This window comes from Eptatretus burgeri, chromosome 4 (assembly GCF_056783735.1).
Source record: "Eptatretus burgeri isolate ZD-2024b chromosome 4, Ebu_testis_v1, whole genome shotgun sequence".
Lineage (NCBI taxonomy): Eukaryota > Metazoa > Chordata > Myxini > Myxiniformes > Myxinidae > Eptatretus > Eptatretus burgeri.
Genome location: NC_140964.1, coordinates 104,645,373 through 104,668,618, shown reverse-complemented (window position 1 = coordinate 104,668,618; position 23,246 = coordinate 104,645,373). Strand labels below are relative to the sequence as shown.

The window sequence follows — 23,246 nt, the reverse complement described above, 5'->3', positions numbered from 1 at the left end:
TGAAGGTTAGTGAAAAAACAATAATTGTAAATGTCTCTGAGAAGCCAACAAGACAATGTCTTGACAAACAATGACAAACAACAAGACAAGACAACACATCAACAACCATCTGTGCCAGTGTAATATCATAATCAATGGCACATGTTGGGGAGACACTGTGACCGATTCCAGAGAGCTCAGGTCAGGTCAAGTATGGAAGCATGCGCCGGAGCAGCGTGTCGCTGCATCCACTTTCCGCAAGTACTCCCGGGGCCTCCGTCTCACCATCCCCCAGGCAGATCCCTGGCCCATCCCAATCTCCTTGAGATGCTGATCAACCTCCTGCATCCACGAGGCACGTGGTCAGCCCATTGTCCTCCTCCACTCATGAGGCTTCCTCACTGAGAGAATCTGGTGAGCAGGATCAGCATCGGGAAAACGATCCACATATTCCATACAACCGCAGCTGATGCTCACGGACAATACAGGTAACAAATTTCCTTTGAGTATCTCTCAGCAACCGTTCATTGCACACAGTCCGACCAGCGATAGCCAAGGATTCTCTGAAGAGACCTGGTATCAAAAGAGTTAAGTTTACGTCTCAGATCCCTGGTCAGAGTCCAAGTCTCACATCCATAGAGCAAGACTCGAAGCATCAAGGACCTGAAGACTCGACTTTTGTCCTCCTGAATAGGTACCGGCAGCGCCACACCCCATGGTCAAGTGAATCCATGACTCGCCAGGCCCGACCCAGACGTCTCTTGACCTCTGGCTCACAGCCAGCAGAGACATGAATATCACTGCGAAGGTAAGAAAATCTCTCCGTGACCTCAACATCCTCACCACAAACAGGTACAGATAGGATAGCAGCATCCAAGATGTCATTGAAAGCCTAGCTCTTAGTTTTGACCCAGGAAACCTGTAATCCCAGTGGTTCCGACTCCTCATTCAGCACCTCGAGGGCCCCCCAAAGGACATTTAGAGTCTCCGCAAAGATGACTGCATCATCCACGAAATCAAGGTCAGAGATCTAGACATTCTCAAACGATGCACCACAGCTTGATCTCTCCAACATCCTCCCCAGAATCTAGTCAATACAAGCACTGAAAAGTGTGGGGGCCAGTCCACACCCCTGATGAATTCCAGTAATCACTGCAAATAAGTCTGAGCTGGAACCACCACATCTCACAGCACTCATTAACAGAGTATTGTTCAGACATCAGATTGATCAGTTTTTGGTGGCACCCCACAAAGACCAAGAATCATCCAGATGGCATCCCGATTCACAGAATCGAACAATTTGCAAAGATTAACATAGGCTGCAAGCAGCCCCTGTCTAAACTCTCGGCTGCATTTTCGGTGTGTACCTGAAGAGCAAAGATACGGTCAACCGTTGACCTCTTTGGTGGAAAGCCTGACTGCTCTGGGTACTGGTGCTCAAGAAGATGGTGGCGAACCCTGTCAAGAATTATTCGAGCAAAGACGTTGCCTGGCACTGAGAGCAGCGTCACCCCTCAGTCGTTGTTGTCGTCTTGGCGATCACCCTTCCCTTTCCAGAGAGGGACAGGAAGGCCCCTCTTCCAGTCATTTGGGATAATGCTTGTGTTCCAGGAAGATCACAGAACTGCATGCAATAACATTGATGAGCCGATGGGCGCTGAAACCATGAACCAGCCACCCTAAGTCCACGACTTCTTGCAAAGTCAAGGAACTTGTGCTGTTTTGGTTTACAGTTCCAGACCCATGGGGACCAACAAATGTCTCATAACCATCCCTATCAGTTCCAGTCCATGCATTGAAATCCCCCAAGACTTGAAGAGTATCTCGCCTGGGGCACTGAACAACCACAGATTCGAGAGCAGCATAGAATACGTCCTTCACGGTGAGATCATTTGCCTGTCGGAGCACATACAGAGACTAGAGAAATGACACCCACGAAGTGACGAATCCTTAGTCTCATAATATGCTTGTTGATCAGTGTTACCTCAATTATTATTGGAGTCAGCTTATTGGACACAGCTACAGCAACTCCTTGGACATGCTAACCATCAGAGCGACCAGACCAATAGTAGGTGTAACCACCTGCCATTATCTCGCCACGATCCGGTCTCCGAACCTCATGAGTGCTGCAACACCAATGTTCAAACGCTTGAGCTCAGATGATAACAGAGACAGGTGATCATCCTCTCTTCGGGATCGGGAATTCCAGGCACCCACCCGAAGGGACTGCCTCAGGTTAACCCAAGGAGACTGCAGTCTGGTAGATGACACCTCAGCACCACTCTGCCACACACTACCGCAATCTGACCCATTAAGTTTACCCCGTGCTTTTCCTCTTATAATCAAGGAATGTCCATCAGTTTTTATGATTGTGTTAAATAATGAACAGTAAGGCCACATTTTGAGGTGTTTGGGCATCAGCTTCGAACAATTCTGCAAGGTATATGAGGTCCTGCAAAATAGAAAGAAGTTGTTTCTATGCTCATCCTTCACAGTGATAAAGGCTGAGGTTTCTGAATTGTCAGAGGCATCAGTAATCGATGCAAGAAAGTTGTATACCATGTGGAACGATAACACATGGCTTGTTAAATCAACACAGCCAAAAAAGTTTTATAGTTTTGGTGCCCTCAGTGGTGGAGCCTCATTAATTACCTGCTTGAGCACTTGAGTGTATAATATTATTATGAATCTGGCCTAAGGGGTAAATTGTGCCATAATGTTGGCTCACTTTCATATATATATATATATATATATATATATATATATATATATATATATATATATATATATATATATATATATATATATATATATATATATATATATATATATATATATATTGAAACGCAAAAGAAACTTACCACCTTTTAAACCTTCAAATATCAACAATAACACTGCGTGTAGTAAATGTGTGAACTTATTTGTGGACAATAGTGTCCTCACTGTCATACAAAACGGTCACGGATGGTCACTTGAACCTTCAATGGTCACTTCATAGCACAGCTTTTGAACAGCCGTTTTGACTGTCAGTGATTAGCCAAGGGGTACGGGATGATTTTAATGAGCTGCACGTGATGTCTTGATATTGGCTTTAAAAAGGCCAGTGCAAAATGGGTATTTCAATCAACATGCCACAATTGTCAAGGGATCAATGGCAGTGTGCCTTGGGCATACTGCAAGGCAGATTGAGCTACCGTGAGGTGGCACGTCGCCTTGGCTGTTCACACCAGACGATATCGGCCCTGGTGGACAGAGACACCCTCCACAACTCTGCAGATGACAGACCTCGATCAGGCAGGCCAAGAGTCACCACTGCAAGGCAGGACAGGCTGATGGTCCTAAGTCAGATGCCTTCAGACATTGAGGACTGAGTGGGACAGAATCCAGCAGCAATCCATCCAAAGACTGGTAGGCAGTATGCGCCGACGATACACTGCCTGTATCCAAAACAATGGTGGCTACACACGCTATTGAAAGGGGACTGACATTGCACCCTGTGCTGTTCTGTACTGCAGAACAAACTTTTGAGATGGTGTATCTTGGTCAAAAACTTGACATGTCATCAATAAAATGCCAATGTTTCAATTAGCAATTGTTGGTTTGTTTAATTTTGAACTGTTACAATTTTATTACATTTCAAACAAATGGTAAGTTTCTTTTGCGTTTCAGTATACATATACAGGGTGAGTCAAAAGTGGTGCCCGATTTCTGTTTTTTCGGCTGTCAGATTCTTTCTGGGAAGTCATGTTGTTTATAATTGTCTTGCAGATTATTAATTTTTGTAATATATTTATTATCCCGCCCTCCCGGAGGGAGGGAGCGGGATATTGTAATCGTCCGGTTTGTTTGTTTGTCTGTTTGTTTGTTTGTCTGTCTGTCTGTCTGTTAGAAACTTTACGGCAAAACTGCTTTAGCAAACACGATCAGATTTAATCCACAGGTGGGCAATGAACCTTGGACGACCCCATTAACTTTTGGGTCCAATTGGATAAAAGGTCAAGGTCACGAAAAGATCAAAATCGTTTTTCGCTCATAACTTCGTCAAAAAATGATCTAATTTACTTCAAACTAAGCTTATAGTGAACCTTATTCTATTTGTCACTTATAATCCTCCCAATTCCTATTGTGAAAAATGCATATTTGTGAAGATCGGTAGGGTCCGAAGTTTTGGGGGTCATGGTCATCGGTCAAAATTACAAAATGGGTGGGATTTGTTGTGCCTGGTACCACTTCTTGATTTTGTTTTGCAGGTTATTGCTGCGAGTTTGGAAAGTTACTGAATTTGCACCAAATTGAACCATGAATTACCTTTCAATGAAACAACGCATTGCGGCCGTGAAACATGACGAGAAATGTAATGAACAACCAACGATGGCGGCACGCCGTTTGGCACAGGAATTCGATATTAACCCACCTCAGGAAAGAAACATACGATTGATTGTCGAGAAATTTGAAGCAACAGGGGCAGTAGCCACTGCAAAGAAGTCCGGTCGTCCGAAAACGGCAAAGAATGTAGCTAAGGCTGAAGAAGCCATCAGAAGACTGGAACAAAGTCCGAAAAAGTCAACTCGCCATTTATCTGCAGAGTTGGAAGTGAGCCAATCAAGTGTTATCCGTGTCCTTCACCAGAAAAAATGGAAACCTTACATTCCACGCTTACTGCATGCCCTTCATGATGGAGATGACGACCGCCGTCTTCAATTTTGCGAAGAGTTCTTAGCTAAACTTCACGAAGAGGGCACAATGCTAGACAACATCTGGTGGTCAAATGAGGCATGTTTTAAGCTTAATGGCACAATTAACAGACAATTGTGTCTACTGGGCTGCGAATAACCCAAGAGTGACAGTTGAGAAGGAGGTAAATTTACCTAGAGTGACAGTTTGGGCAGCCATATCTCCATTAGGGATAATTGGACCCTTTTTCTTTGAGGGATCTGTCACTGCAGAAATTTACCTGGATATGCTGCAAACATTCTTTTGGCCCAGGGTACAAGATCAGGACTGTTATTTCCAGCATGATGGAGTTCCACCTCATTATGGACGCTATGTTTGTCAGTGGCTTAATGAAAACTTTCCCAGAAAGTGGATCGTCCACAGCGGTCCGATCGAGTGGCTGGCACGCTCCCCAGACCTTACACCTCCAGATTTCTTTCTTTGGGGGCTCATTAAAGACCTTGGTCATTAAAGTCTCAAAAAAGACTCATTAAAGGCTCAAATCACTGCAAAGTTTGAGGAAATTGATATCGAACTCTGCAGACGTGTGTGCCGCTCTGTGCCTGCTCGGCTGAAATTGTGCATCGATCACGAGGGAGGGCACTTTGAAAATTGCAAGTAAAACAGCTTGGTACAGTTCCCTAATAATTTTTTCTTGAATAAATGGTTAGATAAACATGTCATTCATTTATTTCTACCTTCTTGTACACTGTAATACAAATGGCAAACAAACGATCAACTGACAGAAATCAGGTGCTACTTCTGACTCACTATATATATATATATATATATATATATATATATATATATATATATATATATATATATATATATATATATATATATATATATATATATATATATATATATATATATATATATATATATATATACTGGTTTCTGCTCTTGAGAATAGGCTACTTGTATACCTCCACCATTACCTCGAACCCAAAATACTTGCCAAGCCACTACGTCACATTGATCATTGGCATTTGACAACTCATGGGTGGGCCATTATTTATGACTAGCTGCAACCCCGTCACAGACGGATTCTGTTCCATGAACGAAAAGTGTTTATTCTGCTTCAGAGTTGAAGGTTGACTATTGCCACTATGTGCGATGCACTCTTACAGGTACGAAGTTTCTTTCAGTCTAGGTCACAGTACCGAGAAAAACGTGACACGACCGCGAGGAGGAGCACAAAATTGGTCCTTCAGTATTAATATATAGATGTGTGTTTCTTTCCCTTTACTGCTAAGCTCTGGAATTCTTTACCTTTTCATATCCTTCCTAAAAGTTATAATCGTCTCCTTTTCAAAAGGCTGGTTTTTCAATTCCCCCAAAATTCTTGTATTATATTTCTTCTCTTCATTTCTCTATTTCTTCAGTTCTTTTATTATTGTTTAATTTAAAGCCTGGCCTTTGAGGATGATACAGTTTGTGATTGGAGCCTTTAATGTAAAAACCAAAACCCAATAAAAGCCCACACACTGCATTGGTGAGGAGCTGTTTTCTTCGTGATGCTGCCCAGCTTGCGGTTCCAGGACTTTGTGTTGTGTGGAGAATGTGTTTGGACCAGCACACAAGGCACTGTGATTATAAGTCCTTCGCCGAATGGCCGGGAGAGATCGTGGGGGAGCAGGTCCACATTTTGTGTGACGATGCTGCATCGTACAGGTTCCTTGGCTTTTTGTCTGTTGGGTGGTCGCGAGACTACCGTTATTCTCAGGTTTTCCGTCTGTCTGTATGTTGGGATTCGCTAGATATCCGTTATTGTCAGGTTTTCCGTGTGTGTGTGTGTGTGTGTGTGTGTGTGTGTGTGTGTGCGTGCAACGCGAGGCTCCACAGCACAAACCAGCAAACCTATTTCGATGAAACTTGGCGAACAGGTGCCATATGGCTGGGAGTGTGCGCATTTGAGTTCTGTTGCTAAGCAACCACCCGTTGCTATGCAGTGGCCGAAAAACCGCGTTTTAAGAACCCAAACGGTAACTGACGTAGCACGACCGGTCCAACTTCTGCCTATTCCTTGCATCCCCATCTAGTTATTGCGACAGCATGACGTTCCTCTATCTCTCATAGTTTCCGAATGGCAGCCCTCCAAATGCAGGAAGGTGGTGAACCAGGGAATATGTTAAGTGACCTTGACCTCGGAAACCGTCGACGGCGGAATGTTCAAATTCGGTGTGTGGATAGAGTTTAATAACTACTACAAAATTGAACCGCAGCATTTTTCCAGATTCGATCACCAAAGGTGTCGGGGCTGAAATGCGAAAAATTCGAAAAAATACTTTTTCTCGACCTACATTCACTATTTTCAATACTTGTCTTACAGTTTTGAATGTGGAGAAACGAGACTTCGGAATTAAACACTTCGAGATATTTAGAAAATTTTACTCGAGCCGATTTTTGATTTAGGTTTTATTTTTCAAATGGTAGTCCTTCAAAAATAGGGTGTCTATTTACCGTCATTTTTTATGAGGAGTGCCAGTTGGCAAAATACGCAATAGGAAAAATCTTGCCAGGCAGAGGAACAATTGTATGTGAACCAATACGTCTTGGCAATGAATCTTCGTCGGTGGATCGGTCAGAATGAAAAGCATCGTATCCAGCGCTTCGATCCTAGCGGATCCCTCGTCGCCTACCGGCTTGTCTGTTTGTATGTAATGGACAGCTCTGGAGGCCAGAGGAGTCAACCGATTTTGATGAAACTTGACTGGTCGGTTCATACCAGGATCTCGTTGTATGCTTTTGAGCACCGTTGCTATGGACGCCACCGTTGCCTAGCAACGGGACTTTTGAAGTTTTTGAAAAAATCCGAAAAATAGATTTTTTTTTCGAAAATCAAAAATCGGCTTCTGTGCTTTTATGTGTACTATAATCAACCTCATTGTCAAAAATTTTCAGCCCGATCCGTCAAAAACTGTATGACTAGTATGCAATTATATAGCGACCACCCATGTCGCCTACCGGCTTGTCTCGTGTGTTTGTCTCATCACCCCTGAGTGAAATGAATAAGTTATTTGTTTAAGCCATCGAGTTTCCGAGGGCATGCTGGTTTATTGTCCAGCGTTTCAAAATTCTGGAATTGTAGAGATATTGTCTCTTCAGGCACCCAGATTATGCAGGTGCTCTGAGCCTGAGGTTCACAGACCTCTGCGAATGACTGAAGCAATTTGACCAAATCATGTGGAATTGTTTTTTCGAATGCAATCGCCAAAGGATCCCTCAAATGCAAGCCAAAACTGGCAGTTGTTTATGTGTGGGAAGATGATTTTTTTTATCCTTGAAATGTTTAGTATAATAAATATGGGGTGGTGTGGAACGGACAAGACACAAATGACTATATGGCACAGAGATTCACTCAAAAAAACCCAACAAGAAATGGGGAAGAAGGAACACACATTTATGTACAATGAAAGAAACTAATACTAAAATTCAACTCATGGTAATGAACATGGAACGGACTCAAACCGGACAACTGGGTTGGCAGATGAGGCCTTAAGGCAGGCACAAGCTTGTGTTGCTGCAGGTGGTGTGGTCGTGCAGTTTGGCGTGGCTCTGGGGGTAATGGGAAGAGGGGGCAGGAGACTAGGGGATAGTGGTGAGCTGTGTCTGTGACTCTCTCCAAAATGGTCCTTTCCGTGGATAGTGATGAAACAGAGTGCAGTGTCATCTCCACCGAAAACAAAAGTGATCTGCCGCGTGCATGCGTGGCCACTGCCTTCATCACCTCCATGACCACCCTCATATACAGCGGGTCCCTCTCAATGGCCATCTTTTGGGTCTTCCAAAAGACCCAAAAGACTCAAGCGTCTTCCAAAAGACTCAAGCGTCCCGCCCGGCAAGGTAGCCCCTCGCAAAAGTGTCCTACCCCTCTCCAGGGATCCTCAGCTCACTTTGCCACCATGGCTTGCAGTCCTCTGGCCAAACAGTCTCTGTTCATGACCTGTACAAGTGTGATGCGTTTTCCATTGGCTGGCTTTGTACCCACCAGTGTTCCACCTGGCCTCACTTGGACAGGTTTATACACTGTACATCTTGCTCTGTACAGTTCTAAGATTACGACCAGGACCTTTTAGGTGCACAGATTACATTTGATTCACCTCTGACAGATACAATACTAGAGTCATTCTATAGTACTCAATCACACAGTCCATACTATTCTTACCGCATTCTGTATGGATCCCACCCCTCGTCCCTTTTTCAGAACGTTAGGCTTCTGCCAATTTTCCCCGTCGGGAACCCAATATTCCAGCCTTTGCAGTTACTGTCAAACACCTTATGTTCTTATCCACTACAGGGTTCGCACAGGTCTTGAAACTCCTTGAAAATCCTGGAAAAATGGAAAAAGCATTTTCCAGTACAATCACCATTCAAATATTGTGGGTTTCAACCAATCATGGGCAACCAATTTTTGTTCCGATTTAGTTTTCATGGTATTTCATTTGGGCCAATCTCGGTTTTTGAGCTGAATCACGGTTATTGGGGGCGCATCCGGATGGGGAGCACAATCCCATGAAACCTTGCTGTCCTGATGCATGCGACCAAATTTGGTCCATACTAGTTGGGTAGTTTGTGAGAAGATGTTTTTGTGAAATGTTGACTGACGGCCGGACACCGGGACCCACTCTGAGCTAATTTCGGATAATAAATCATTGGTGAACAGGAAATGACATACGGAGATCCTGTAATACGAGATCTACAAGACGTAGTAGCCACACAACAGTTAATTATGGTGCCCAAACGTAAAACGATAGATAAAATCCATTGTGTCAAAAGGCAGAGAAAAGTTATTATATTGTTGTGGATCTCCGCCACTCCGGCATGCGGGCGACCGCTTTTAGCTAATTGCGGCCGCGCCCCCACTGACCGTGGCAATCCAGTCGTAGCTTTCGGATCAACGCCAAAATCCAGCTACGGGTGTGTTTTTAACCACACCACAACCTTGTCAATGCTCTGCCCGTGCTTCAGGGTCGATTGCCGAATTGTCGATTTACCTAATTATTCGCGCGGTCAGACTACCGAGAGGTTGTACCTCGGACCTGTCCGGAAACGAGCCGCTATTAAGCAGCCCGTTCCGTTTGCGATTGCCGAGCAGTTTATTATCGCCAAGCTCCGTTGGACCTGATCATCTTATCGGCTATTAATAACCAGCTGTTTATTCCGAACGCAATTATGGCAGTTCAATGGAGGAAGGGACGCAACGAGCAGGTGAATATTCAAACAATGCGGACATTTATTTATACAAGCAATGAATGTGGGTAGGGGACAAGACGCGAGCAAAAAGACCTACAGCCGATCTATCAATGATTTACATGCACTTATAACAACTCACTACTTAACGGACAAGGTGCCACAGACTTTCATGCAAAAACCCCAGAAAAGAACAGGGAGAACTGGGCCCGTAGGCCTTTCATGTTCCTCGGAGCCGGGATGACCGCAAGGCTCTGAGAGGCTGGGCAGGTTACCTGCCACCCTCGTGGTGACTCGCTGGGCACTGGTTCGGTGACCCTCGGTGTCTCTGCCCACACTCCGCTGGACTCCACCAGTACCTTCAACGGCGCCTCCAACGGCGATCCGGCTGGCGACTCCTCTCTGGCTTCTACTCAACCGGACTCCACCAGCTCCCAACTCCACTCTCTTCTCCAACGGTCCCTCTAACGGAACCTCCAACGACCAAGGAGAGGGACACTCTCACCCACTCGCCAACCGCCAGCTGCCAACTCCCTCCTCAACTGCCCCCTCGGCGCTCCAACGCGGCCCTTTTATCGCCCCGGAGCGTTCGCCCGTCCCTTCTCGGCGCGCGGGGGGACATTCCAGGGGGGTTCGGCTTGGCTCTTTTGGTCCGATCACGGACATTCTTTCTTTTCGTCGTTCTGAGGGAAAATTCCAACAGAGCTCGGCTTGGCTCTTTTGGTCCGATCACGGACATTCTTTCTTTTCGTCGTTCTGAGGAAAATCGGGGCGGGAGTTGTTGAGATGCTGTTGCGGCGGTGGTGGTGGTGGTGGTGCGGTAGTAGTGTGGTTGGCGCTGTGGTGGGGATGGCGTGGTTGTTGAGATGCTGTTTTGGTTGAAATAAAAGACAATAGAATAACGGCTAACTCAAAGATGCACAGCCCGGTACATGAATAATGCCCTTTAGACATTGGTGGAGAAATCTAATCTGGACACACACTTATTGACATAACTGATCTTCGGGGAACCTGAATGGTGATCTGTGAATTTCCACAACCGTAACAATATTATGTGAAAAAAATTAAGTTGTCAGATTATATTGGCAAGAGGAGAAAGTGCGGCATCTGTGGGTCACCATTTCGGGATCAATGAATTGACTGTGCGTTAAACGCGAGTCAAGTGTATGTGTAGTGTTCCTGCCAGCAAAGCGCAAAAGTCTAATTCCAGTCCCGTGATCCTCAAATTGAAAGGATGGAAAAAGCGTTTCTGTTTTGTCCTTGATCCAAACATAAAGCAAGTGAACTGGTGATATGGGATGAACCATTGCAGATTTAACAACGTTTCCACGAAGCACCCGGGGCCGAAAGCGCCCGTTCAACAATGACAGACCATGCTGCTGTGAAAAACGACCCACCACAGGTCATGGAACAAATCGTGGCGAAGGGATTTATGCCGGAGCACATTTTTTACGCTGAAGAGACGGCATTATTTTGGAAGAGGATGCCATCTCGTACCTTCCTCTCCAAGCAGGATCAATGTGGTTCCTGTCAGGTCAGGTTCGATCTGTGACCTGCTACAGGTACCATGTAAACCTGTACTAACCTGTTCCATGGTCGGGTTGTCGGCGACTAAACCGTCTCCCCCACCAGGTTTTCTGGTGAGGGGGGTGTTTGGATATGGACACCCAGTAGGATTAAAAACAAAACCTGTCAAAGGGTGGAGGAGCTCCTTGTGAGCCAATGGCCATCCATATCTAGTGCCCAACTGTGTCTGCGGACGTCCTCCTGCAGCTGGGTTACTTCTTATTAGGAGGTTGGTGGCAGGATTTGCACTCCGGCCACCGTAAAACCCTTCATTCCGCAAAACGCAAAAACGCAAAAAAATCTGAAAACCCACTCCGTGGGAGTACCTCCTGTGCAGCTTCCCTTCGCAGGGCAGCTCACCGGATGACGGTATTGGGGCAAAGCCTTCGGGACCCCCAATCTTTGATGATAGGAGGGAAACCACGGGGTAACATCCCTGGGTCAGATTGCGGGAGAGTGTGTCGGAGTGGTGCTGAGGTGTCGTCCACCAGACGGCGGTCTCCTTGGGTTAACCTGAGGCGGTTCCTTCGGGTGGGTGCCTGAAATGTCCTATCCCTAAGAGAGGATGATCACCTGTCTCTGTTATCATCTGAGCTCAAGCGTTTGGACATCGGGATTGCAGCTCTCTCTGAGGTTCGGAGATCGGATTGCGGCGAGATAATGGTGGGTGGTTACACCTACTATTGGTCTGGTCGCTCTGATGGTTACCATACCCAAGGAGTTGCTGTAGCTGTGTCCAATAAGCTGACCCCAATGATAATTGAGGTAACACCGGTCAACGAGCGTATTATGAGATTAAGGATTCGTCACTCCTTAGGTGTCATTTCCCTGGTCTCAGTTTATGCTCCGACTGAGGCGAGTGATCTCACCATGAAGGATGAATTCTACGCCACACTCGAATCTGTGGTTGATCAGTGCCCCAGACGAGATACACTTCTAGTCTTGGGGGATTTCAATGCATCGACTGGAACTGATAGGGATGGTTATGAGGTGTGTATTGGTCCCCATGGGTCAGGAACTATGAACCAGAATAGCACTAAGTTCCTTGACTTTGCAAGAAGTCATGGACTTAGGGTGGCTGGTTCATGGTTTCAGCGCCCACAAGCTCATCGCTGGACTTGGTATTCCAACGCTGACGGTGTGTCAAAGGAGATTGACCATGTCCTCATTGACGGTCATTGGAGGATGATCCAGAACTGCAGGGTCTACCGGAGTGCTCAGTTCCTCAATACTGACCACAGGCTTGTTGTAGCAACTCTAAAGCTGCACCTTAAATCCTGGAGAATGGTACCATCCCAGCCTAGGCTGGATGTTGCCAAGATCAAGGATGAGAGAGTAGCTGAGGAGTTTGCGAACAGGCTGAGTGGACACTTGGGGGGTCTGGGTGCTTTGGGGGGTCCTGAAGAGTTGTGGAGCGCCTTCAAGACCACCGTCCTTGATGTTGCCGGTGGATGCCTTGGAGCTCACCGCAGGGCAAAGAAGAATTTTGTCTCAAGGGACACTGGATACCATTGACCAGAGTCGCAGGGCCAGGCTGAATGGCAGAGCTGAGCTGTTCAGGGAGCTGAGGCGTAAAACTGTACGTGCACTGAGGGTGGACAAGGAGGCCTATGTGCGAGGAATCTGTGAGGGGGTAGAGCATTACCTGTGGACAGGTGATTCTCGTCCCGCTTACAGGGGAATTCGCGCATTACGTTCATCCAAGCCCATCCCTCGGAGCACTGCAGTTCGAGCAGAGAGTGGTAGGCTCTTGACAGAGGAGTCTGAAGTGAAGGCCCGCTGGGCCGGTTACTTTGAGCGGTTGTACCAGGCTGATCCCCCAGCTGTCGAGTTGGACGTCAAGGGTGTTACAATCCCTGTTGCTGACCCTCGAATCAACTGTGGTCCACCTTCGCTTGTGGAAACACGGGCTGCGGTGAACCAGTTGAAACGGGGCAAAGCTCCAGGGATCTGTGGCATCCATGCTGAACTTCTCAAGGCTGGTGGAAATGCTGCACTCGTGTCGTTGCATGCAGTTTTGTGCTCTGCCTGGAACACAGGCATCATCCCAACTGACTGGAAGAGGGGCCTTGTTGTCCCTCTCTGGAAAGGGAAGGGTGATCGCCAAGACTGCAACAACTACCGAGGGGTGACGCTGCTCTCAGTGCCGGGCAAGGTCTTTGCTCGGATAATTCTTGATAGGGTCCGCCACCATCTGCTTGAGCACCAGCGTCCAGAGCAGTCAGGCTTTACACCAAAGAGGTCAACGATTGACCGTATCCTTGCACTTCGTGTCCTCATCGAACGCAGACGAGAGTTTTGGCAGGGGCTGCTTGCAGCCTATGTTGATCTCTGTAAAGCGTTCGATTCAGTGAATCGGGATGTCCTCTGGAGGATTCTTGGTCTTCGTGGGGTGCCACCAAAACTGATCGATCTGATGCCTGAACTCTACTCTGGTACTGAGAGTGCTGTGAAATGTGGTGGTACCATCTCTGACTTATTTCCAGTTGTTACTGGAGTTCGTCAGGGATGTGTACTTGCCCCCACACTTTTCAGCACTTGTATGGACTGGATTTTAGGGAGGATGTCAGAGAGATCAAGTTGCGGTGCATCGTTTGGCAATGTCAAGATCTCGGACCTTGATTTTGCAGATGATGCAGTTATCTTTGCGGAGACGTTAGACATCCTCTTGGGGGCCCTCGAGGTGCTGAATGAGGAGTCGGAGCCGTTGGGATTACGGGTTTCTTGGGTCAAAACTAAGATCCAGGCTTTCGGTGACATCTTGGATGCTGCTGTCCTGTCTGTGTCTGTTTGTGGTGAGGATGTTGAGGTCGTGGAGAGATTCACTTACCTTGGCAGTGATATTCATGTCTCTGCTGGCTGCGAGTCAGAGGTCAATAGACGTCTGGGGAGTCATGGATTCACTGGATCATGGGGTGTGGCGCTGTCGGTACCTGTGCGGGAGGACGAAAGTCCGAGTCTTCAGGTCCTTGGTACTTCCAGTCTTGCTCTATGGGTGCGAGACTTGGACTCTGACCAAGGATCTGAGACGGAGACTTAATTCCTTTGGTACCAGAGCTCTTCGGAGAATCCTTGGCTATCGCTGGTCGGATTTTGTGTCCAACGAGCGGTTGCTGAGAGAGACTCGGATGAGATTTGTTACCTGCATAGTCCGTGAGCGTCAGTTGCGGCTGTATGGACATGTGGCTCGTTTTCCTGACGCTGATCCTGCTCACCAGATTCTCTCAGCGAGGGAGTCTCATGAGTGGAGGAGGCCAGTGGGCCGACCACGTGCCTCATGGTTGCAGCAGGTTGACCATCATCTCAAGGAGATGGGGATGGGCCTGGCATCGGCCTGGGCGATGGCCAGATGGAGGCCCCTGGAGTACCGGCGGAAATTGGACGCAGCGACGCGCTGTTCTGGCACATGCTCCCATACCTGACCTGACCAATGTGGCTAAAGATCGTTTTACCCTTTTTCTTTGTGCCAATGCAGCAGGCGACTTTGTTGTGCTCCCGATGATCCAACAGCCATCGCAAGTTCCACATCCACATCTTTCTAACCTCCACCCTCCCCCCATAGCAGCATCATCATGTCCGAGCTAAATCTTGTGTTTGCTATTTACGGCAGAGCACAGTATGAAGGAGTACGTAATAGTGTTGCGAATCTGGAAACCATCGATCACACTCAACATTCAGGTCCTTTAGCTCAGTTATCTCGGTATGTACGTGTTCAAAAGATAGCTCGCCTTCCATTGTTTAATGGGTAAATCTATGTAAATGCGCTATGATTTATTTTAATAGTTAGGGTTCAATCAGAACAACAACAAAGAAGAACGACCCTCCCCTGCAAGGAAGAAGAAGAACCCCCCCCCCCGCCCCCCGTCCTGAGATTCAATAGCGTAAACAGGAATGACGGTTGGGGCGGGTCCGGCAGAAAGCAAGGTAAACAACCCCCAACCGCGGTGGCGGGAGGTGGCGCACGAGGGTGAATGAGTCATGCCGGAAGCAAGGCGGGGCTGAGAGGGATAAGAAGGGGACCCTCTGCTTGGCTCGAGTTGGTACTTCTGGTAGCTGTTGTTCTGCTTCGTGGCCTCATCTTGGTTAGGCTCTGCTGTGGGTTGTTCTGGTGCTGGTGCGGTTTCTGCTCTGCTTCGTGGTCTGGTTCGGCTGGCTCTTCTTGGTCCGTGGAGCTCTTCGTGGTCTCTGCTTGGTTCCTGGCTTGGTGCGACTCCTTGGCCTCATCTTGGTCGGTGGTTTTTCGGGGAAGCGACGCCTCTTCGGGAAGGATTGGCGCCTCGTCTCACCAGCACGTGTTCCAGAGCGCGAGGGGATCCGTCGGAGCTCAGAAAGGATCGCGGCTTGCGGTGGTTGGAAACAGCTCGCCCTCGCTGGTGCCCCGGTCCAAACAGCTGGAAGACCACACGAGGTGGAAAGGTCCTAGATAGGTCCTGGGCTTCAGCTCACCTGTCCCTCCTAGCTTAAGTCCGTATTAAAGGCATCAGCCACCATTTCTTGGGTGTGTATGTGTGTCCGTGGGCCCGTCTAACAAGTAGAAAACTGTTAAGTGCTTTGTGTGCTGTATATAATTGCATTGCATTTCGTATAGCCGGTTTTAATCTGCTCTTCTGTGTTCTCTAGTTCCCCATTATTATTATAAATAAATCCCGATTGTTAAACGTATCAGCTCGTTTTGTGTTTCTTCCATTGGCTCGACATGACGCGTGTTTGAGGATTGGTGTTGGTAACTTGTTCATTTAGTCCGGCCCGACTTTGGTAATTCCGCTCGGTTACGCCCGATCCGAGTCGGCGATAGCGACTCGATTCAGACAAAGTCGGCCGAGGGTGAACTTCCCCGGTAGTCGGACCACGTGGGTACTTCGGTAAATTGAAATTGGCAATCGACCCCACCCCACGTGATCTTTCCATTGGCGAACTTCGGTCCGATAAAGGACCCGTCAGTTCTGGAGTTATCCTGGGTGACGACCTTTACATTCCGGGCGATCGTTTGAGCCTGCTCACGGCTCCATATAGCGGTTGTGCTCCCGGTCGACGTCCCGGCCCCGTAACAATATGTTTACCCTTACCCACCTCATTGTTTTGAAAAATATTTAAAAGGTGAAACTTGTGTTTTTTTATTGTTTTAATTTACATTGTATTTATTGTATTTAAATGTTCATTTCATGTTTATTTAATGTGTTTATTTCTGGCTGTTGTCGATTTTCCTCAATATTTTCTTGAAGCCCAGGAACCGAACCCCTGCTTTCCCATTGGCCCTTGGTTTCCACGTTCGCAGTTTTAACTGTCGCAACATTTATCCAGGAACCTCACCCCCACAATATTTGAGGGTTTACTGAAAGTTGAATTTTGGTCAAAATCGAGTTGGACCTATTTTTGGACCTGCTGTTTTTGCCTCCAATAAAAGTGCAAAAAGTCTTCTGCTTTAGTAGATTTTGTTCTGACAAAACCTATCAAGTTTACCAACAACAGGCATCTGATCAGGAAAAACCTCGTAAGTCATTATGTAACCATATAAACAAAGGTGGGGGGGGGGGGAAGCCATGTGCACTGAAATAAAAAAAACATTGTTCCACATGTTTAGCTAACATGCCACAATCAATTCTTTTGTTCCTGGCATCCTAATCCCAAAAGGCCATTGTTTTTTCTGAATATCTCAAATTTCAGTGGAGAGCACTTACTAGGTTTTTCCAGATCGGGGAGAGGTGTAACATTCCACTCAAGTTGTGCTTCAATGGGGGGAGGGGTGAGTAGATAATTAGAGGAAAATATAGGACATTTAATAATGAAACAGCAGAGGGATTAAAGAGTTAACTTGGTGCGATCTAAACACTGGTCTCTGGCATTGCTAAATGCAGGATCTCAATTGGCAGGATTGCTAACCTGAAGTGCAGGCTTGGAAATAGCTAACTGATCTAATAATATGATCTCTTCCCCATGCCATTTTCTTTGCACTGTTTGTGGGAAAACTCTGAACATGTGCTGCATATCTGACATGTAATGTTTTCAAACTTTTTTTGTCAGGATTGTTGAAGGTTCACTTAATGCTGTCTGCATGTAACAGGTAATGTGAAACCAACTTATTTTAACCCCCCCCACCCCCACTTCTTCATGTCTTCCTTCCATACTTGCATCCACATACCCTTTGCTCAATTTTATTTATTTCCTCAGTTCTCACCTTAAACTATAACATCCCATTCACATTAGTTTCTTAATTGATATTTGTGAAGGTACAACTTTGATTTGATTACCCTTGACAATGAACCAATAAGATGTGTTCTAAGTACACTACATGACCAAAAGTATGTGGACACCTTCTCATCCAACTTCTCATTCCAAAATCATGGGCATTAATATGGAGTTGGTCCCCCCTTTGCTGCTATATCAGCCTCCACTCTTCTGGGAAGGCTTTCCACTAGATGTTGGAACATTGCTGCAGGGGATTTGCTTCCATTCAGCCACAAGAGCATTGGTGAGGTCGGGCACTGATGTTGGGCGATTATATCGGGTTGACAGTCGGCGTTCTGATTCATCCTAAAGGTGTTTTATGGGGTTGAGGTTAGGGCTCTGTGCAGGTCAGTCAAGTTCTTCCACACTGATCTCGCCAAACCATTTCTGTATGGACTTCGCTTCGTGCACGGGGACATTGTCACGCTAAAACAGGAAAGGGCCTTCCCAAAACTGTTGCCACAAAGTTGGAAGAACAAAATGGTCTAGAATGTCATTGTATACTGTAGTGTTAGATTTCCCTTCACTGGAACTAAGGGGCCGAGCCAGAACCATGAAAAACAGCCCCATACCATTATTCCTCTTCCACCAAACTTTACAGTTGGCACCATGCATTCAGGCAGGTAGCATTCTCCTGGGATCCGTCAAACCCAGATTCGTCGTTCGGACTGCCAGATGGTGAAGCGTGATTCATCACTCCAGAGAACGTGTTTCAACTGCTCCAGAGTCCAATGGCATTGAGCTTTACACCACTCCAGCCGACGCTTGGTATTGTGCATGTTGATCTTAGGCTTATGTGCAGCTGCTCGGCCATGCAAATCCATTTCATGAAACTCTCGACGAACAGTACTTGTGCTGATGTTGCTTGCAGAGTCAGTTTGGAACTCAGAAGTGAGTGTTGCAACCAATGACAGACGATTTTTCCATGCTACGCGATTCAGCATTCGGCGGTCCCGTTCTGTGAGCTTGTGTGCCTGACCACTTCGTGGCTGAGCTGTTGTTGCTCCTAGACGTTTCCACTTCACAATAACAGCACGTACAGTTTTCCGGGGCAGCTCTAGCAGGGCAGAAATTTGATGAACTGACTTGTTGGAAAGGTGGCATCCTATGACTGTGCCATGCTGAAAGTCACTGAGTTCTTCAGTACAACCCGTTCTACTGCCAATGTTTATCTATGGAGATTGCATGGCTGTGTGCTTGATTTTACACACCTGTCAACAATGGGTGTGGCTGAAATAGCCGAATCCGCAAATTGGAAGGAGTGTCTGCATACTTTTGGTCATGTAGTGTATGAATTAGTGAGGAAAAGGTCATGTGTAAAAGTTTGTTATGTGGCGCAATGAGACCTCCAAGTCAGCTTGTTCAGTTATTTATGAGGAATCTTGTAGACAGACTGCTTGCTGTTTGTTCTCTGTGCTTTTTACAACATTTCTTGTACATTTAAAGTAATTTTCCTCATCAGCTTGTAATGCAATTCAAAGAGGAAAATTATGCCAAAATCATGGCACTTAAGTTTGCTTTGCGACCATGACTTAAAGGTTTGTACCTTTTCAGTCACCTTTGAATGTTGAATTTTCTCGATTGGAAATGTTTCTAACATGGTAATGATGGAAAAACCTCTTAATTTTGTGTTCATACATAACCTGCACAGAACATTAACAACTAGAAGGGCACTCGGTAGAGTGCATACCTCTGCCACATAATGCCTGATCCACGACAACATATTGGGCTCAATATATTTTTGAAATGTCATGCTATACAGTATTATATCGTTTTTGGCCCAATCTCTCAATGGTGAAGAATCACTTTGAAAATTAAATTGATTTCGTATCCAGATATGGATTCCGATCTTCACCAATATTGAATTGATTTATCCTTGCCACACACTCGACCTGTCCACCAAGTTTCGGCTGAATCCATCCACAACTTTTTGAGATACCTGCACACAGACAGACAAACAAGAAAAAGACATCATGCAGAGCACGATACTTGCAAAATCCACCCCCTCTCCAAGGGTTGTCATGGATACATCAAATTCTCAATCTCATTAAGATTAAAATTGACAATCTTAATCAAAGCTCAGGTCAATCAGATGAAAATTGATTATTTTTCAGATTGAAATTGATTTTAGAAGTTTGACCTTGAGTTGACCTTTGACCTTTTGACCTCAATTGTTGGTTTCCCAATTCAATGACGCAGTATGCAAATCCTGTTCAACTTTCAAGTCAATGAGATGAATGACTATTTTAGAGATTTGACCTCATGATGACCAATGATCTTTGACCTCAAGATCGATAAGCTTCCGAGTTGTGACTACCTCTACAGTTTGGTAAAGTTTCATGACTATCGGTTTAGAATTGTGACCTGTAGGCGATTGACTGACGAACAAACAAACAAGCAGTCATAGACTGGTACTTACGAAATCGTCAACTTGACCTCTCACCTTGTCTAATAAAATCTGTCTCTAGAGAAGGTCGCGATGCAAACCAGAAGTTTCTACGATGATTCTGTACCAAACCATCAAAAATCGTAATGTCGACCGAAGCAAAAATCTCCATTTCTCGACGCAATTATTTCATATTATTTTATGAAAGTCACAAAACCGTAATATTCGGCCATCCACCAACAATCTTTACACAATCCGACGGCTTAGCGAGTCAGGCATGCGACGATAACCTTTATTGGGATAAAAAAGACTTTTAAACACCGTCAGCGCGCACACGGTAAACCTTTACGTGATCAAAGACGCCTCTGCTCGCGCTGCACCACATGATGACCCGTGACGCGGCGAGTGAAATATTTTTTATACAATCTTAAAACGTCTCCAAAACATCCGATTTTTACCAGAATTTCGACAACCGAGTGTTAAGCGATCGCAAAAACCGAAGACAAAATTAAAATCGAAGTTAAAACGAACTCGTAACATCGATCGAAGCAAAAATACTCCATTTCTCCACATGAATTTACGGAATTATGTTTGACCTCACTGTGACCTTGACCTTTGACCGATTTTGACCAAAATCTAATCAGCGCTAGCCATCACCCTCCTGAATCACGTGGTGTAATTTGACATTGGGAGCTTCTTCCGTTCTCAAGTTATCGTGCCTACAAACAAACACACAAACAAACAAACAAGCAGTCATAGACTGGTACTTATGAAATCGTTAACTTGACCTCTGACCTTGTCTAATAAAAGCTGTCTCTGGAGAAGGTAGCGACGCAAACCAGAAGTTTCTACGATGATTCTGTACCAAACCATCAAAAATCGAATGTTTTGGATGTTTGACCTCACTGTGACCTTGACCTTTGACCGATTTTGATCAAAATCTAATCAGCACGAAGCATCACCCTCCTCAATCACGTGGTGTAATTTGACATTGGTAGCTTCTTCCGTTCTCGAGTTATCTGTACCAACCCATCAAAAATCGAATATTTGACTTCACTGTGACCTTGACCTTTGACTGATTTTGACCAAAATCGAATCAGCACTAGCCATCACCCTCATGAATCAGGTGGTGTAATTTGACATTGGGAGCTTCTTCCGTTCTCGAGTTATCGTGCCTACAAACAAACAAACAAACAAACAGAAACGGAAGTCATCAATATACTTACGAAATCTTTAGATTTCTTTAGGAACAAGCAGTCATAGACTGGTACTTACGAAATCGTCAACTTGACCTCTGACCTTGTCTCATAAAAGCTGTCTCTGGAGAAGGTAGCGACGCAAACCAGAAGTTTCTACGATGATTCTGCACCAAACCATCAAAAATCGTAACGTCGAGCGAAGCAAAAATCTCCATTTCTCCACGCAATTATTTTATATTATTTTATCGAAGTCACAAAACCGTAATATTCAGCCATCCACCAACAATCTTTACATAATCCGATGGCTTAGCGAGTCAGGCATGCGACGATAACCTTTATTGGGATAGAAAAATGACTTTTAAACACCATCTTTATCGAAAACACCGTCAACGCGCACATCGGAAAACCTAAACGTGACTCAACGACGCGTCTGCTCGAGCGCACTGCATCATGGGACGACCCGTGACGCGTCGAGTGAAATATTTTTTATACAATCTTAAAACGTCTCCAGAACATCCGATTTTTACCAGAATTTCGACAACCGAGTTTTAAGCGTCCTAAGCGATCGCAAAAACCGAAGACAAAATTAAAATGGAAGTTAATACGAACTCGTAACGTCGACCGAAGCAAAATCTCCATTTCTCAACGCAAATATTTTATATTATTTTATCAAAGTCACAAAACCGTAATATTCGGCGATCCATCAACAATCTTTACATAATCCGACGGCTCAGCGAGTCAGGCATGCAACGATAACCTTTATTGGGATAAAAAATGACTTTTAAACACCATCTTGATCGAAAACACCGTCAGCGCTCACACGGAAAACCTTAACGTGACTCAACGATGCATCTGCTCGAGCGCACTGCATCATGGGACGACCCGTGACGTGTCGAGTGAAATATTTTTTATACAATCTTAAAACGTCTCCAAAACATCCGATTTTTACCAGAATTTCGACAACCGAGTTTTAAGCGTCCGAAGCGATTGCAAAAACCGAAGACAAAATTAAAATCGAAGTTAAAACAAACTCGTAACATCGAGCGAAGCAAAAATACTCCATTTCTCCACATTAATTTACGGAATTATGTTTGACCTCACTGTGACCTTGACCTTTGACCGATTTTGACCAAAATCTAATCAGCGCTAGCCATCACCCTCCTGAATCACATGGTGTAATTTGACATTGGTAGCTTCTTCCGTTCTCGAGTTATCGTGCCTACAAACAAACACACAAACAAACAGAAACGGAAGTGATCAATATACTTCCGAAATCTTTAGATTTCGTAAGTAACAAGCAGTCATAGACTGGTACTTCCGAAATCCTCAACTTGACCTCTTACATTGTCGAATTAAAGCTGTCTCAAGAGAAGGTAGCGACGCAAACCAGAAGTTTCTTCGATGATTCTGTACAAAACCATCAAAAATCGAATGTTTGACCTCACTGTGACCTTGACCCTTGACCGATTTTCACCAAAATCTAATCAGCGCGAGCCATCACCCTCCTGAATAACATGCTGTAATTTGACATTGATAGCTTCTTCCGTTCTCGAGTTATAACTTTTTTTTGGATGTTTGACCTCACGATGACCTTGACCTTTGACCGATTTTGACCAAAATCTAATCAGCGCTAGCCATCACCCTCCTGAATCACGTGGTGTAATTTGACATTGGTAGCCTCTTCCGTTCTCGAGTTATCGTGCCGACAAACAAACACACAAACAGAGGACGGAAGTCTTCAATATACAGTACTCACGAAATCTTTAGATTTCGAAAGTAACAAACACACAAACAAGCAGTCATAGACTGGTACTTACGAAATCGTCAACTTGACCTCTGACCTTGTCTAATAAAAGCTGTCTCTGGAGAAGGTAGCGACGCAAACCAGAAGTTTCTACGATGATTCTGTACGAAACCATCAAAAATCGTAATGTCGACCGAAGCAAAAATCTCCATTTCTCCACAATTATTTCATATTATTT

The 23,246-nt window shown here is 45.4% G+C and overlaps 1 protein-coding gene across 4 annotated transcripts in view; it reads left to right on the top strand.

The window, feature by feature from the left end:
* NUDT9 (nudix hydrolase 9) overlaps positions 1 to 23,246 on the top strand; it is a 73,859-nt gene that overhangs the window by 12,039 nt on the left and 38,574 nt on the right. For 3 of the 4 annotated variants that reach the window (XM_085879564.1, XM_085879566.1, XM_085879565.1), the window contains one exon: positions 17,476 to 17,515. The exons of the other annotated variant lie outside the window; for it this stretch is intronic. In XM_085879564.1, the coding sequence (XP_085735690.1) occupies positions 17,496 to 17,515 (20 nt within the window). In that variant the 5' untranslated portion in view covers positions 17,476 to 17,495. The remainder of the gene's footprint in view (positions 1 to 17,475; positions 17,516 to 23,246) is intronic. 4 annotated transcript variants of the gene reach the window in all.